The 17,643-nt window shown below is 47.6% G+C and overlaps 1 protein-coding gene across 2 annotated transcripts in view; it reads left to right on the plus strand.

Annotated features, from left to right (window-relative positions):
- Positions 1–970: 970 nt before the first annotated feature.
- The window catches only part of ARL13A (ADP ribosylation factor like GTPase 13A), a 29,848-nt gene continuing 13,175 nt past the window's right edge, over positions 971–17,643 (plus strand). Inside the window, exons 1-3 of one of the 2 annotated variants that reach the window (XM_044427452.1) lie at positions 971–1,507; positions 15,241–15,411; positions 16,868–16,982. In XM_044427452.1, coding sequence (XP_044283387.1) covers positions 16,924–16,982 — 59 coding nt within the window. In that variant the 5' untranslated portion in view covers positions 971–1,507; positions 15,241–15,411; positions 16,868–16,923. Of the gene's footprint in view, positions 1,508–12,221; positions 15,412–16,867; positions 16,983–17,643 lie in introns of those variants that run through there. The other variant, XM_044427451.1, reaches the window with a different exon arrangement.

The raw sequence follows: 17,643 nt of genomic DNA on the forward strand, positions 1-17,643 counted from the left end.
TACAGGCCCCACCTTGATTAATGTGTCTGGTTCTGGTCTCCACAGTTTAAGAAAGATGCAAGTAAATTGGAAAAGGTTCAGAGGAAAACAGCAAAGATGATCTGGGGACTGGAAACAAAGCCCTGTGAGATTGAAAAAAAAACTGGGCACATTTAGCTGGGAGAACAGAAGACTGAGGGGAGGGCTGGCACAGAGAGGAGAGCCAGAATATCTTTTCCATCATGCCAGAGTGCTGGACACAGAATGATGGGCTCAAGTTGCAGGAAGACAGATTCCTGCTGGACATCAGGAAAAGCTTCCTGGCTGTTAGAGGAACCAATAACCCAGGGAAGTTGTGGGCTCCCCCACACTGGAGACACCCATGAGGCAGCTGGATCTGTCAGGGATGCCTGAGCTTGGAGTCCCTCAATGAGCAGGGTTGGACTTGGTGGCCTTATAGGCCTCTTCCAGTTCTACTAGTCTATGAATATTTTAAAAGTTTTAATTGTATTAAATGGTAATAGAACATATTTATTGTATAAAACAGGAAAAGACAGGCCATTTACGGCTGGGGGCACTGGGCTTTGTGGGGCAGGAGCTGCACTGGCTGCCTAATCATGTATGCACTCAAAAGTTGAAGCAAATACTCCAGTCAGTTTCTTTTCTCATGTAAAACTGGGAATGGATGTTGCCCTGCCTAAAAACATAAGGAAAGCCCTGCTGGATCAAAGGCCCACCTAGCCCAGCACTCTGAACACGCGGCAGCAAACCAGCTGCCCACAGGATCCCCCAAGCAGGGTTGGTGCAGGACCTCCTCCTGCCAGGCTCCTCAGCCACTGGTGCAGGCAGGCAGGCCACCTCTGCTCAAGGGGAAGCACACGGCCAGCAAGGCTAGCAGCCACAGATAGCCTCCTCCCTCATGAATCCATCCAGTCCCTTTTTAAAGCCATCCAGATTGGTGGCCCTCACCATTCTCTGTGGCAGCGAATTCCATACTTTAACTGTATGCTGTGGGAAGAAGGACTTCCTTTTAGTTATCCTAAACCCCTCCCCAATCAGCTTCATGGTGTTATGGTTCAAGTGTTACGGGAGAAGGAGAAAAATGTTTCCTTCCCTACTTTCTCCACACCGTGCATTATATTAAACACCTCTGTAACTGCCTCCCCTTATTTGCTGTTTTCCTAAGATGAACAGTCCCAGTTGTTATAGACGTTTCTCAGAGGGGAGTTGCTCCGACCCCCCTGATCATTTTTGTTGCCCTTCTCTGTACTTTTTCCAACTCGATAATGTCCTTTTTCAGGTAAGGTGACCAGAACTGAACACAATATTCCAACTGTGGTCTCACTCAAGATTTGCATAATGGAAGATTTTGGCAGTTCTATTTTCTAGTCATTTCCTAATTATTCCTCGCATGGAGTTTGCCTTCATCACAGCAACTCAGCACTGAGCCAACTTGTTCATCAAGCGGTATACCTCTACCCCAAGATCCCTCTCTTGCTCAGTCAGCACTCGTTCAGATCCCATCAGGGTAAGCTGGGATTTTTTTGCCCCAGTTTGCTTATATTGAACTGCGTTTGCCATTTTGATGCCCATTTTCTCAGCTTGGAGAAATTCCTTTGGCATGCCTCACAATCTCTTCTGGTTTTAACCACCCTAAAAAGTTTAGTGTCATCAGCAAACTTGACTACTTCACTACTTCCTCCTAATTCCAGATCATTTATAAATAGGATGAGAAGCACTGGTCCTAACACAGAACCCTGTGTTCCGCCATTGAGACTGTTTACTGTGCCCCCAGCACTCGCAGTTTTGCCCACACACACACCTTGGCCGTGGAGGTTCTGAACTTCAGCTCTGAAGTCCCTCCCTGTTGCACCACTAATTCAGGGTGGAACCCCAAGGGGCTGGTTGGGGGAAAACGTGCTAGCTTCCATGAGAATAACAGGGAGAAGTGAGGAAAGTGGAAAATGATTCTCCAGTTTTATTTACTTTTAGACCTCACTCATTTATTTAAATAACTTATTTATTCGTTTAAAAACAACACCTCCTTTCCACTTACTAAAACAGCAGCATGACTGTTTACAATCATTTGCATCCAGTTTCAGCCATATCTTGGCAAAGCCAACTGAAATCAGTGGGACTTGACTCAGTGAAATAGAGTTCGGTGCCTAGTTTAGGTATGACTTGACAGCTGTCTGACTGTATAATAAGCTCCCATTGACTTAAGTATGACTAACTCTAGCTTCAGCCCGGAAGCTTTACCCATGTTTTCCCTAAATAGAAGTAGCATATACTTTTCAGTGCTCTTCCTCCCTGAAGCGTAATGCACAGCAGTTTGGCCTGGGCGTAGAATGGAGGAGCCCTGCGGTTCTAAAAGAGGAAAGTGGGCGTTTGTTTAAATATTCCCTTGCCTGCAGATCAGTGTTTGGGTTTCTTTTTTCTTCTCTTTTGTCGGAGATAATTTCTCTGAAAGAAAAAGAAGACGGTTGCCCAGATCCTCTTAAAGAGCCAGGCAGCTCAGAAGACAGGGCAGGCCTGTTCTCGCTCCACTGCAGCCAGAAATGGGCTGTGCTAGGACCCCAGGGGAAGCCTTGCTCGGGTGGTCAAGTGCCGCATGCAGAGATGTGATGGTCCCCTTCCCAAATATAGTCATGAAAGGGTCCGGAGGCAGCTGGGTGCCTGAGGGGAGGCAGCAGCGCAAGCAACTAGTGGCAGACCTGTGTGAAGTTGCGTCATCCTTCCTCCAACGGGCTTCAGCCTGTGGATTTCCGTGGATTTCCGAAGGGCAACAGAAAGCCCACTCCCTAAAGGCAGTGGCTGTGAGAGCGTGCGCTTGCATGCATGCACTTCTCTGAGAAACAGGAAAATGCAACTAAGGGAAGGGGGCATGTTAGAGACCCATTAAAGCCTGGGCGGTATGGATAGGGAGAAATGTTTCCCTGTCTTGTCAGGGCAGCTGCGGCCACCGGTGCCGGGTCCGGTGCTGTTCTCACTGCCAATAGCGCCATTTGCCCTTCCTCCTCTTCCTCCTCCTCGCTCGCACTTATGTGTGTGACCAGCAGAGAGCCAGGGAGCGAGCTGGCAGGGCCATCTTCTGCTTCCTCTCACCATTTCTGTTGCCTGGGCCCTCGTGTGAGATGGCTGAGTACACGGGCTGCAACAGTGAGGAGGAGGAGGAGGCGTGTTCCCGGGGGCTCTTGCCGTGGGTCCCTTCTTGGATGCAGGAGCCCAGCCAGGCCTGCTCTTGCCCGGCTGGCCCTCCCATAAGATGGGGTGAATCCCTGCCGGAGGCAGAGCAGCAAGAGCAGGGGCAATTTTCTTTCCTCCCACCGGGATGGGCCACCATAGGGGCTGGGCAGGTGGGTACTGAAAGGGTTCCTCTCCCGGTGTGGCCTTTGCCAAGTGGGAGAGCAGGGGCAGCTGGGCTGTCTGGCTGCACTGCCCAGCCAGAAGCAGGGCATCTGGTGCTCCAGAGAGGCTGCCTTTTCCAGAGGCTCTCCCTCTGTAGCAAAGCAGCACAGAGACACGGGGCTCTCCAGGGATGCCCTGCCTTTGCGCCTGACTCCGAGAAGGGACCTCAGGAGGCACCCTTCAGGCTGCTTCTCTGACGGGTGGCCTGTGCGGCTTTTTGGAGAGCCCATCCATGCTGCAGCTCATTCTGGGAGACCCCGCAGAGCAAGCCAGAGGGTGGGCGGATGGGCAGGTGTCGGCAGGCACTGGGTCAAGGCAGGAGAGGTGGGGGCCGTGGGGGGAGACTCAGCGGTGGGCAGCTGTGGTGGGCCAGATCCCCTGAAGCCCTGCCTGCAGCCACCCAGTGGGAGGGGTAGATTCAGGGCTGGCAAAAGGAAGCGCCGTTTGGCACGGAGTGTTCCGTGCTTATGGAACTCAGCGCCACAAAGTGGGGCAACAGCCACCAGCACGGATAGACTTCTTTTTTAAGGACCAGCCTAGCCTTCCCCAACCTGGCGCCCTCCAGATACATCGGACTACAACTCCCATCACCCCCAATCATCATGGCCCATGTTCAGGGATGGTAGGGTTTCAAGGTATCTGAAAGAGCATAGGTTGATACTAGGTCTATGATCAGGCTGCCATCCTATTCCCAATTTCCTGGGACTTGGAGGTTTTGAGCTGAATGGCTGTGCTTGGGAAGCTCAAGCAGAGGATGCGGTCACTGACTATGTCAGCAGAGCTCCTTATCCAGTGCAGCTTTTCTTTTGATCTTCACAGGAGCTGAACTCCTTCCCCAGAGTAATCTCACCACCATGGGCCACCATAGTTAGCTCCTCTAAAGCTCAGAACAGAAATTACAAGGGATAAGGAGAAATAGCCTTCCCTGAGCATTGGGTTGAGTGTCACTGAACCACGGGTTGCTGTGGTAATGTGTTGCCTGAACTCAGCTAGGGAAACAAACCATGATGACCATTCCATAGTTCACAACCCAGCAACAAATCATAGGTTCTCTTAATGGGCTATTCATGATTAACGATTTGTGGCTGGCTTCAGACAACCTGATAACCCACATTTCAGTAACAGCCTATGATCAAACAACAACTGCTTTCAACCCATACTAATTCCTTGAGTCTGGGTTATCAAGCTGTACTAGTCAACACAACTTTGGGTATATTTCCATGTATGTTTAGGCAGAACAACCTCATGCAGCTCCCAGCATTTCTCAGCCAGCTATGCTGTCGTAGGATTTTCTTGTCTGAACTTGTACAGAATTGTGTCTTAGCTACTTTCAGAAGGTGTGTATAGAAGTGTACTATGAATGACTAATCATCTGAAGCATCCTGTCTAGGTTGAATTTGCATACAGGTAAAAACAATATTTCTGAGGCATAGCTTTCTCCCACTTCAAATCAGGGATGAGAAACATGTGGCCCTCCAAAAGTTCTAGGTCTGCAGTTCCCATCAGCCTCAGCCATCATAGCTAGTGGTGAGGCATCATGGGAGCTCCAGTCTGGCAAGGGCCAAACGTTCCATGGTCCTGCTCTAAGGCAATATTCATTCAGCTTATAAGACCCAATGAAAGGCTGTTGATGACCCTGAACTGCTGAGGAGCAAACATGGACAAGAAGACCAAGTGATGGTCAAAGGAGAGGAGTCAGAGGCTGCTTCTCCTTTCTAGACTCACACCTGAATTTGCTAACCAGCTAGAGAAGAACTAGCCCGATTTGTTCCTGTGCCTTTCATAGCAGCTTACACTTGTGAACCTCCCAGAGAGCTTTGGCTACTGGGAGCTATGGAAGACACATCAACAGCGTCACACCTTGCACGGCACAGAAGGAAGCATCACCCTCCTTGCCGAGCAGACCGCCTAGTCAGCGGACCAAAGGGCTGTCCGAGTTGGCAGCCCTGCGCCCGCCGCCTCCACCTCCCCTCACCCGCATTCCGAGCAGAAACCAGAGCCTGCCAACAAACGGGCACAGTGAGTCAGGCCCAGTCTGCGGTGGAGCGCGTGGGTCCCAGCCAAAGGACGGATCCAAAGTGCCATGGCCAGCACTGCCTTACCTGCCAGGGAGGGAGAAAGCAGCATTGGCAGCCCTCCTTGGCTGCTTCCTCCAGTTCTCCACTCACGCCGGAACACCGTGTGCCCAGCCAGCACAGCCCCCTTTGAGGACTGCAGCTGTGCCCACCACGCGCCCGAGAACCTTCTGCAATCCGTGGCTGATTCTGGGGTGTCCTTCTTCTCTGCCTGCTCCGTTTGTGAGGGACGCTGGGACGCTGGTCATGCAAGATATAAATACAAAATGAATGGCATAAGAACAGTGAGAATCTAGACTGGCATGGGGGAACTCTGGGTTGCTGTGTGGACCTCGTGGTGCTAACAAACCAGGGTTCGAGAACCACAAACAACCCACAAGAAGAATCCATGGGTTGTTTTGGCATGGCAGGCTCATACAGGTGGCTAAACAAGCCACAATATGTCTCATTAGTGCAGCTGGGATGACTCACCATAACCGTAGTTCAGTGACACCATAGTTCAGCGACAAACTGCAGTTCAGCAACAAGTCAGAGGCACTGAAGGGCATATGATGGGATGTGCCCACTGCTTTAACAGATCTAGTTATGGTTTTGAAAGAACGGACTTGTCCCGGTTGTCTGTTTTAAACGTTTATACTGTATTTTATTGTATCTGTTTCTGTGTTGTATTTGATTCATGTATCGGTGTTTTGTGAATTGTTGTGAACCACCCAGGGAGCTTCAGCTATTGGGTGGTGTAGAAATGAAACGCAGTGGAATGGAAGACGTAGTCACGGTCCTCACTCGGCCAACACCCTGCTCTGTATTTTGTGGGAACCGGGTCCCTGAGCCAGCCTGAGGGGCCACCTCGCTCAGTGCTGTGGGCAGACATGGCTCTCCAGGGTTCTGCGCAGGATGACTTCCTGGCCCCACCCCACCTAGAGAGGCTGAGCTTTGAACCCAGGCCTCGCTGCACGCAGAGCGGGGCTACACCACAGGCCGCAGCTGCTCCTCCCTTGCCTCCCGTGATGCTGCGCTCGCCTCTTCACAAGGCAGGGATGCGGAGCCTTGTGGCTGCAACCGCCTTCAGCCTGGCCATTGGCCCTGCTGGCTGGGGAGGATGGAGACTGGAATCCAACAACATCTGCAAGGCTACATGTTCTCTACCCCATTAAAGAAACTTTTAAAAACAGCAGCACTCATCCCCCCTGTTTCCCCTGTTTGCAAAGAAAACGAAAGCCGATAGTCTGGCCCCTGCATGGCTTAGTGGAGAATGATTGTGATGGCAAACCTGCCCATTAAGTTCAGTGATGTTAGATGCCAGTTCTAAATAAGTCTCTAGAGGACATGCCCCTTTTAAACATGGTGTGAAAGTTGGGATTATTTTCCTGGCAGGTTTTCGTTGCTTTCTACAGATGAAAAGCAGGCAGATATTCAAAAGGGTGGTTGTTTTCCACTGCAGGGGTGTGTGTTGAGAGGTTAACTGTTGTGCTATATAAATTCTGACTGTTTTATGGCCTCTGCAAGAACAGAAGCCCCACCTAAGGCATAAACTAGTGGCTTCCTGATAGGAGAAGCATTGATGAGTCCTCCTGTTCAGTGGTGCTAACAGGGTAGGACCTTAGGGCAGAAAGCCAGGTTCCTCTCAGAAGAAAGTTCAGGAGACTTGGCTTCTCCCAATTTGGAGGACTTTTGTGGACTGATGAAGTGGACCGTGTCCACAGAAGCTTAGGCCAGAATAAGCCCCATCATCTCTAACCCAAATCTCCTTGTTTTCCTTTCTAAAAAGACCTTGATCTGTGGGTGGCCACACTGAGGCACATACCACGAAGAGCTTCACTGTCCGAATTCTGCAGCTCATGGAGCTTGTAATTCTTACCCTTAACTGAGTCCTAGTTTACAGTAAGGCACAGAAGCAGGTCCGACTGGCTTTCTCCAGCTAGTTGGCAACCCTGCAACACTTTGGGAGCAGGAAAAAAACACAAAAGGAAGAGAATTACTCTCTTTCAAAATATTATTCAAATCAGAACCAAAATATTATTCCAGTCCAGTCAGAGGAATGCTTGGGGACTGCACTTTGGGGGGGGGGGAGGACAAAGAGTTTGGAATGGAGCCAAGGGGAACAGGCAGGTCCAAAAATTCCCCAAAGGGACAGCATATTTTAGTCTCAAGTGATCTTGGTGCCAGTGGCTAATCCTTAAGAACCAGGGCAGGCAGGGGGCTGCAGGGAAGCCAGGAAACCACAAAACCATTGGTGCTTGAGGAAAAAGGGGTGAGAACAGGAGAATGGAATGTGTCTTTCTGGGCACCTGCGATGGGCTGGATTTGGCCTTCTGTGCCCGAGACTCCACACTCCTGATCTAAGTAGATCTACAGAAGAGAGTCATTGACAGCAGACCGAATACTGAAAACGCCGTGATATCATCCCCTTTGGATCTGGTGTCAACAGGAACCAGGATCTGTCGGTTACTTGCTTAGACATCAAAAAGGCCAAGCTAAACTTTAACTAAGTCCCTTCATCTTGGTGTTGTTCCCCTCTGCTTAGAGTAGACTGGTGGCAGTTTGCTCCTTTCGATATCGAAGTGCTTATCAGAAACCTCCTCCCCAGCCAGCTGGGTTTCCTTCCCTGGCAAGAGGCAACCCTTTTCATGCCGGCCCAGTGTTGTTTCTGTGTAATTCTCAAAACATCACTGCTGCATTATGCAAGTTATCATGAGCTGAGGCTCTGGAGGTGGGCAGGGAAGGGGGAGAATAACAAGCAGAAGCATTTAAAGGGGCAGCTTCACATGTGCTTGCACCTAGCTGAAATTGAACAGGCACCCTTTTACTGAACAACAATGGGAAACGCTTTTCCTTGGACTTCTTCTGAGAAGGCACCGTATTGTTAAAATGTAGCCTGGTTTGAGAGTAGCATCCCTACTTTGCAGAGGATACCCCTCTTTTAGAAAAACCCCCAGTTTATTTCAGGCATGGACAGAGAGCAAATCTCCAAATGAGCACTGGCCATGGAGGCAGGGGTTTCTGAAAAAAGAAAGAAAGAAAAAGCAAAGTGAAGCCAAGCTGCAAAGTCAGAGGAGAGGCCATAGCAGTATGACATCATCATGAAAAGGCTCTGTAAACTTCCATGAGTGAAGCGTAAACACACAATGTGTGGGTTCACATTGGGTTGTCATTATGTGTGAACCCGGCAACCATAGTGAAGTATGGCACATTTGGTCTCCATGGAACCACGGAGAGAAACGACATCTTCTGAGGTTCCCAGACTTCACCATGGCTTGTTTTCACATCTGAACCCAGAAACAACACTTCTGCGTGGTATCTGTGTTTTATAGAATTTTGCAAGCTCCTGCTTGGATTTGTTGCAGTCCAAAACTTCCTAGCAACTGTTGAGTTGCAGGCAGCAGCACTCTGGTCACCCTGCACTCCTTTTCTGCCTCGCCAGCATGCTGTTTTCAGATGCCCAGCCAGGATGATGGGATCTGGCCAGCATCACAGCATCGTGCTATGCCACCTCCAGCAGCAACAGCCTCGAACACAGCCATGGCTGGCGCTCTGCTCTGGTGGCTGCACTTTATTGGAGTGGCATCTGGAAAACCTCTGTTTGGACCACGCTGGGAGCCAGTGCTTTCCTCTTGGGGTGGGTGCCTATAGCATCCCTGCATCTCTAGATGCAGCAGCACCAGGTTCACCCTAACAGTCCTTGTTTGTGTTCCCCTAATCAACACAAACCCAAGCTCTCTCTCCACCCACACCAGCCATAGGGCGGAGCTACCTTTTAAGTGACCCTGCGTTGCATCACACCAAAACATCCGAGCACTTCTTCTGTTTCATACAGAAGAACAGGGATACTCCCAAGGCGCCCCAAGGTGGCCCTCTGCTCTCTGAAGCCACCTCAGGGTGGAAAGCCTGTAGGAAATGCCCAAGGGATCATAGAGAGATGCTCCTCTTTCATCCAAGCTTGTCAACAGGGAGCTTCTTTCTCAAGGAAGGGAGTGAATTCTACCACAGAGGATCTCCCTGGGCAACCGTTCCTATGGAAACCTGGAACAGGTCCTGCATCACCAGGCAAGAAAAAAGGACCAGACGACATTTCTCAGGAGAAGCCATGGGCCAGATCCATGACAGAGTTAATGAGGATGTGAATGGGAAACAACTGCCAGCCTTCTCTGGGCTACTCTGGAAGATTGCTTCTTCTAGAGCCGAGAGTGGATCATTACAGCAGTGCGCTTGCGGAAACCGCAACTAGAGATGAGCCAAGATACTTATCTCATCGATCTCAGCAAAGAGGCTCAGCTGTGTAAACTGATGCATGCTCAGCCTGTGTTCCAAATTAGGCTCACAAGCAAAATCGACACCACTTTTACTAATCATACAGAAAGCGTATTTAATTTGATAAGTCCTGAGTGGTCTTGATTGCAGTCAAATCAACCACGAATCATCACACGGCCTTTTAAGCATTACCCAATACATTATGGCATGAGGTTTGGTTTGTGCCTTTTCTCAAATGTGCAATGCAGTCTTTAGAGACTATTGTACAAAGCTGATGAAAATGGACTTGGTATCATGACTGGAATGCCTTGGGAGATCTGTGTTCCAGTCCTCACGGTCTGAGAAGCTATTGGAGGCTAGTACTATCAGTGGGGAAATCCAGTGTTCAGACTGCTGGGACAAAGACATCCATCTATTTCTGAATGGAGCCACCTAAGCATCTAGTCCCGCAGAGGCAAGCGCCTGCACAGTGTAGTTGTCAAACCAGTTTCCCTGCATGGTTCCTCAGTCAGACATATTTGCATGTTTAAGTAGACACACCAGCTGACCTGAACTGTCAAGAATTTACCAGATTGACATATCAATAAAGCAATCAGTAATATTTTCCATGCTATGGTTACCAGTATTTCTGATCAGTTTAGAGCATTATGTCATGCCTAAAGACATCAAGGTGCTATTGTACCAAAATTATCTGGAAACTTAACACTCTGCACTGGTGTATGTGACTAGGAGGTTATAAAAATGTCTGTATATGGGAAGTGATTTTGTAGTTGAGTTTGCCTCTACTTGGTAATGCATTATCGTTAGTGACTGCAGGTACTGGGCCACTGATCAATAAAGCCACAGAGGCTCAAATGTCTGGACTTCCCCATGAATCTGAGTGTTCATTCCCTACAAATTGAAAACCGAGATTCTGTCAACACCATCAACCCAATCCCCTGCTATCCAGGGGTACTTGGTGAAATAAAGGGCTGGGAGCCTGAAGATCTCTGGATTACGCAGCTCTGGTTCACTTGTGCTCCCTTCTGAGGCCTAACCTGTCCTTGAATCTTTCTGCCCAAGGCTTTTTTCTGAAAGCAGATGCCCTCCTCTGCCCATAATTCTTTTTTCCAAACAGGGCCGTCTTTAGGAGATACAGTTCTTGAAAGACACACAGAGAGAAACAGAGACAGTCAGACTTTAGAACATATGTCAATTAACCCATGCCAATTGATGAGGTCTTTTTTTTGGGGGGGGGGGCTCTGGACCTGATTCCCAGATCTTTGTAGTAACTAGCAGTGCCCTGGGATCCCCAGATCCAAGATCAGAAATAGTGCTGCAAGCTCAGAGCTGCAAATTAGAGCACCAGCAATCTTTCCTCGCAGCCAGTGTGGAAAGAACTGGGCCCCCTGTTCTCCCAAGAGACAAGAAGGGGTGAAAAGGGGGGTGTTTTGGTGAGCCAGGGGGACGGAGAGTAAAGAGGCCAGCCTCCTTCCCTCCCACTCCCATGCACTCCAGCTAGACCCCAAACAGCCTGTTGTCAGGGAATCCCCGTTTTGCAACCTGCAAGAATGTACACACAGATCCACAGGAATACGGCTCTGTTGTGAACCTCAGCAGTTTTACTGGTGAGCACTCACAGGAAAAGCCACTCAGCAGAGACAAGCCTTTACACCAGTGCTGCCAGGCAGAGGTGCACAACCCAACCACAAGCCCCCAGAACACAGACAGAATTTTTCATAAGTTGCGAGTCAGTTTCAAGGCAGTGATGAGATTCTGAATGGGTGAGAAGGCGAGGACAATGGGGAATATTATCGAAAGGCTGAGAAATCATTAAAGGCATCAGGAAAAAGTCTTGGGTAACAGATATCAGTCAGGAGTTGCAGAAATCTAACAAGTTTAAAAGTTTTGCAAGCAGAGGTACAGAATTCCTTAAGGCAAAGGTGGGCTGCCTGGGGTTTTTTTACATTAGAAAAGGAATGTGCTTCCCCCTGTGGCTTGTCTGATTCTGCATGAATAATGGGACCCCCCCCCCCCCCCGCGGCCAGGGCCACCTGCTTTTCCCAGGCGTGTGGAGCGCAGAGAAAAGTTCTAGTCCCTTTGAGTGGAGAGGAGAAAGGGCGCTGCTGCTGGATTTTATTTCAAAGCACATGCAAAAGCACCTCTTTTTACTTGAGGATTTATTTGGGCTTTCCCAACACTGGGGGGGGGGGGGGAATGCAGGGCGGTGGAGATCACCACCAGTTGGAGGAAGCGTCCAAGTTCTGAGGCATCACCCTAGGACTGTGTCCAAAATTAGGTTGCTGAAACAAGGGAAGCTCAAGACACCCTTCCCCAGCCTGCAGCCCTGGGACTACATACCCAGCATTCCCAGCCAGCATGCCTGGAATGCCCAGGAATGGACCTCTGTAGGAAAGGACTGTGAGCTCATATCAGTTCCATTGCAGAAAACAAAGCCCCAGGTTACTCAGCACCTCCAAGGCTATCAGTGGCACATGATAAATAAACATGTGCCATTGTAAATATTCAGCTGCCCAATAATCACTGAATCCAATTGTGATTTATTCTGAGTCAGGATTTATTCTGATTCTCAGCATTGTACAAACTGGCCTTCAGGATGTAGTTCCATGCATATTAGACTGAAAAAGGCCTAAAACTCCAAGGATCACCCCAGCCAGTCATGATTTTATTTCCCGTCTAAATATGTGTAGGATTGCAACCCAAGCATATAACTTTTGTACTTGCTACTGGCTTGGGGACCAAAGTAGATCTGACAAGCCGGAAATGTGCACATTTCTGGCTCTTGTTGCACAGCTGGAGATTCTTCCATGTTCTTGTTCCTTATTTTGCTTTTCTTTGATTCTCACTGCTCTTGTCCTTCACCATTGGAGCCCTTATCTAGGACAGCAGCCTTAATCTGTACAAATCCGCCTAGGAACTTCCACAGTATCTGCGGCATTTGTGTGTCTCGGTTGGCCACCGTTCTTTACCGTTCTTTAACACTGGCCTGCGGGGTGGGAAATCACACAGCCCAGAGTCTTGTTCTTACAGTGCAGCAGCCACATAATTTTAGACCCTGGATTTTAGGTCTTTGTGCTTTCCTTCAGTTGTGCAATGCACAGCTAACATTTCTCCCCATCCCATGCTTCACAAATGGTTTAATCTTCTTGATACCTGGCAGCAAGAAACCAAAGTATTTTTGTAAATCCAGTGTGCTCACCCTCTCAGCAACATTTTGAGCATATGCACTTTGATATCGACGCATTTAAATCAAAGCACGATCAGGATCAGAAGAATAAATGGAAGTTGCTGCCGTGACGTGGAACACATATACTTGGGAATAAGCACCACTTGGTTGCGGAAAAGGGAAATATATATCATTATGTAAGTAAAAAGAATAAATGAACATATGTACCAGGAACATGATGCCTGGCTAGCTGCCACCTGATGATGATGATGATGCTCAGGCTGGCCTAGGTGTTGACACTGTACCTGAAGGCAACTGCCCACTGCTGGCACTTTCTGGTGGCCACTAGAGCCTTTCCTGGGCTGCAAGACCCGCTGTTCCGGCTGCAAAGTCCTGCCCTGGTTTTACCATTGGGTCCCCAACCTTTTGGGGCCTGTGGACATACTTGGGAATTTTAGAAATTGCTGTGGGCACCATCACAAATTGCCCAATCAGTGGATTGCTGCCTTAGCACCTACTGGGCGCATCTGTGGATCGAAGGTATTCTTTGGACACTGCGATGTTTCTTTAATAGGAGATTGCCTAATGCGGCTCTAAGTGCACATAATTGCTTCTTTTAAACACATATCTTGACAATGTTCGGTAGTGGTATAAACTTGGGAGGTATTTATTGTGAGCCTGTCATTAGGCAGAATGTTCTGCTTCACTACAGACAAGCTCTACAAACAAAAGAGCAATTATAATGATGCTGAGGCTAAAACAGGCAAGTGCTCCACCAGAGCTCCTGCAGGTGCTGAATTGGGGCCCAAGGAGCAGCGTGAGCTTGTCTCTGTCCAGATCATGCAAAGACTCGTCTAGACTGATTCGAGATCGTTGCACATGGAAAACTGCATGCCGAGTAGAAAGGATGCAGTTGAGACTTTTCTGTGCCGTGCTAGCTTTCTAAGAATAGGACTGAATTTTCATGGGTCACCTATAGTCCAAAGTGGCAGAGCGGGACCATCTCAGGGAGAACTAGACTGAGAAGCTGTGCTTACCTTATTCTGAGGGCAGGTGGTGGAGAGTTGTCCAGAATGATTTGCATTTAGAGATGACATTAATAGGATTAGGAACAGGAAGGCCGTGTTTGGATGATAACACATGATATTAGAGCAGGTAAAGAACATGCAGGACAGCAGAGAAAGGAGATGTAAGCTGCCTGGGTTCCCCCCAAGAGGGAAAAGGAGAGATACCATTCATAAATGCACACATAAATATAAATAATTAGTTGCTGAATAAGGAACCACTGTTTTATATTATGACAAAGATTCTCACTTAAAGAGCACCAGTTTTCATGGATCAGAGTGATCTGTGGTTAGTAGATATTTACACAAGCAGATGGGGTGTGAGGGGAAGAATTGTAAACAGCAGAGGCTAAGGGAAAATTAAATGCAACAATATGACATGTGCCAACGATGTTAAATCTTAAAGGGATGTATGTTTGTTACATTCACACAGCAATGTCAATACCACAAGCATTCTGACTTTCCTAAGTCAGTTAAAATCTGTTTTAGTGGGAAAGTTAAGCTATTACATCCAGGGAGGCCAAATGTGATTGCAGAGGCAAATATAGTTGAAGCGCTGAAGGTGAACAGACATATATAAAATACCAAGGTGACTATTCTATTCTACTGGAACTTCAAAGGGAGACTCTAGTATGAAACTGCTGAAATTCAACGTATCAAGAAGTTCAGTTCTGTGGGCTAAACTGAGATAACATCTTTTATGTTTATGTGATAATATCTTTGTGTGTTTGTTTATGCCTTTGCCTTTAACTGTTTATAAGCGCTGATGGCTTTCGCATCATTGCTCACATGATATGCCGTAATACATTCTGCAACAGTGCACAAGAAAACCTCAAATATGCCTCAAGTACAGCGACCCATGGAGAGTTTCTCCGGAACGAGAAAGAGGGAAATGAGACACGTTTAATCGCTTTATTCTAAAACTACTTCTAGAAGTTAGTTTGCATTGAGGGATCTGAATGGCCCAAGGACTCTGTGGAGATTTGATCCAGGCCTCTAATTCCAGCTCACTTTCCAACTTCAACTTCCTATTTCCAGCCAACCACGATGATTCACAACAATGAGGAAATGCCTGTGCATTTCAGCAGCTGCAGGTCAGCCAGTTCTGGGATTTAACCAACACATGACTCCACTGCGAGGTGATTCATTACAAGAGATTTGGTAAACCAGCCAATTGGTGTGTCCCATTTACTAAAGCCATTTTAAACCTGTGACAGATCTGATTGCCACCTTCCTCAGATGCTGCAGACACAGCAGTGAGAAACCGGATGTCCTTCTTTCTCTCATTTCCATTTATCAGTGCAGACGTAGGTTCTGCAAGATGACCATTCTTAGAATTTGCTACATTCCTCTCTCAAACCTTTGAAATTAAAGAAACTCTGCACGGTGTGTACATGAAGTGCAAGTTAGGTTCAGTGGAATGCAGGAAAAACTCGGATGGGGAAGAGAAGAGTATGAACTCAAGAAACAGGTGAGATTTTCTATTATAATTGTACCCTTTGAACTCAAAAAGGAATATTTAAGTTTGGTGCAGGTCCTGCTGGACAGACGAGTTCTGCTGCTTTCAGACTAGGTCAAGAAATATTGCATGGGATGACAGAGGCCATGCCTTCCTATTAAGTTGGATTGCCTGTTGGGAGATGGGTTTTATTACTTCAGGATGGAAGGACATACCCAGAGGAAAGCAAGAATGAAGGAATCTTATCTGTGGAACCAGGCCTTTTCCCTGTAGCCAATGCCTTGCAAATGTCTAGCAGAGAACAGGAATGGCAAGAATAGCATAGTCGTTTTTTTGATTCTGGGATAGTACCTACATCAGCATCTGTCCCAGCCAGTGCCAGCCCCAGTTTTTGGAGGGCTCATGGGCCCACTCCCTCAGCAAGTTTAATCTTAATTTTTCTTCGGATTTGTTTGCTCTTGCTGCAGGTGTACAACTAGAAAAAGGTCTGTCCATTGCAAGGAAGTGGATTTCAGCTCAACACTAGGAGAAATGTCTCTGTTTGACAGTGGGACAGTTGGGCTTGGTAGATATTTATTCAGCAAACAGACAGGGCTCCATCGGGGCTCTTGCAGCTGTACTGAGCAGGGGGCTGGACTAGATGAGGTCCTGTCCAGCTCTTAAATATAATACTGAAACTGTTCTAAAGTTGCTCTTTTACTACTGTGGAAGCCACATGGGATCTATGAATGGCAGGAAGAAAGGGAAAGAAGCGTTCAGAAGTGCAAGAAATGGAAAGTTAGGGACTAGGTTAACTGATGCTTGATGAAGGCCAGAAGTGTTAGCAATACCCAAATGTCCCTTTTTCATTCTATAAAAGCTGGCAGATCCGCACCTGTTGTTTTAGGACTTTCTGATTCTAGGTCTGGAGTTAGCCCCTACAGTACAAATAGCAAATTTGTTATCTGGGTTTGAATTCATAATGTAGCCAAAGCAAAGCCATCCATGCACAAGAAGGAGGTAACTACGTGTTTGTGGAAGCTCAAGGTTTGCAGAAATTCATCAATAAAAAAAAATGAGAACAAAAAATGAAACCTGTGGGAGAGAGTCCCAAAATTAGCACAGTGAAGATTCAGCAGCTAAGAATGCTTGCTGTTGCGGCGATGGGAAGGCCCACGAATTAACATCATTGGGGTCATCATGGCAAAGCTTTTTAAGTGGGAGCATCATGGGCTCACTTTAAAACACAAGATGGCGGTGAAGACCAGTGCCCTGGAAAGGTTTTGCCCCAAGGAGGAAGCTCAAAGGAGATGCAAGCAGGAGCACAAGCAGGCTGCCCCTTGGCAAACCAGCCCCAGCCGTAACCTCCGACTTCTGCCTGAGCACGTGTCACAAGCAAACGCTCTCAGGACAGCTTATGTTGGTAAAACAGCAATTAAAATGAGGGTCTCATGATGCAATTCTTACCATGTTATTCTTTTTCTTCAAGGGCAGAGGAAAAACACACACCAGGAACTCATCCCACATCTGCTAAGATCCAGTGGGATGTTTCACCTCCTCTCTACCTGTTGGTCTTGGCTGCAGGCAATCCAAGAGCCAATGAGGTAAATCCCAGGAACTTTTAAATTAATAATATTATTATCGGTTATTTGTCAACCAAGTTGATCTTCCATTCTATCTCCCGGCTTCCTGGTTTACTGTCTTCCTGGTGTCAAATGTTCAACTGCAAGCTCTGAGAAGCAGGAGCCTCTATTTTGTTATTCCATAAAGTACCACCACATTGCTGGTACAATAGGATATGCCAGATGGATAATAAATAATGTCCCACTTTATGGGCTCCCTAAACTTTCTGTGTAATTTATAGAACAGCTCTGAAAGGAGCATTTCTCTGAAATTTTCACCAGCACGAACTTCCACAATAGATCATGGGAAATCATAAGAAAAATGATGTGGACTCTGAGCCTGTGCAGAATACCGTTTTCCCTCTCGCAACAGGTAGCCTTAGTCATTTGGCTTTCTGCGACGGGGGCAGCATAAAAATGCTATAATAAATAATAAATAAATAAATTTGCAATACAACATACCAGGGGCTCCCAGCCACAAAGGCAGGGCACTTGTCTGTTTTAATCTCCGTATCATTATCGTTGCTCTTTTGTTTGCAGAGCTGGTCTGTAGTTAAGCAGAGCGTTCTGCCTAATGACAGGCCCACAGTAAATATCTCCCAAGTTTATACCAGCCACAGAGGTTTGGGTTTATTTGTGCCGT

Source organism: Varanus komodoensis, unplaced genomic scaffold, assembly GCF_004798865.1.
Source record: "Varanus komodoensis strain SLA01 unplaced genomic scaffold, ASM479886v1 scaffold18_3, whole genome shotgun sequence".
NCBI classification, from domain to species: Eukaryota; Metazoa; Chordata; class Lepidosauria; order Squamata; family Varanidae; genus Varanus; species Varanus komodoensis.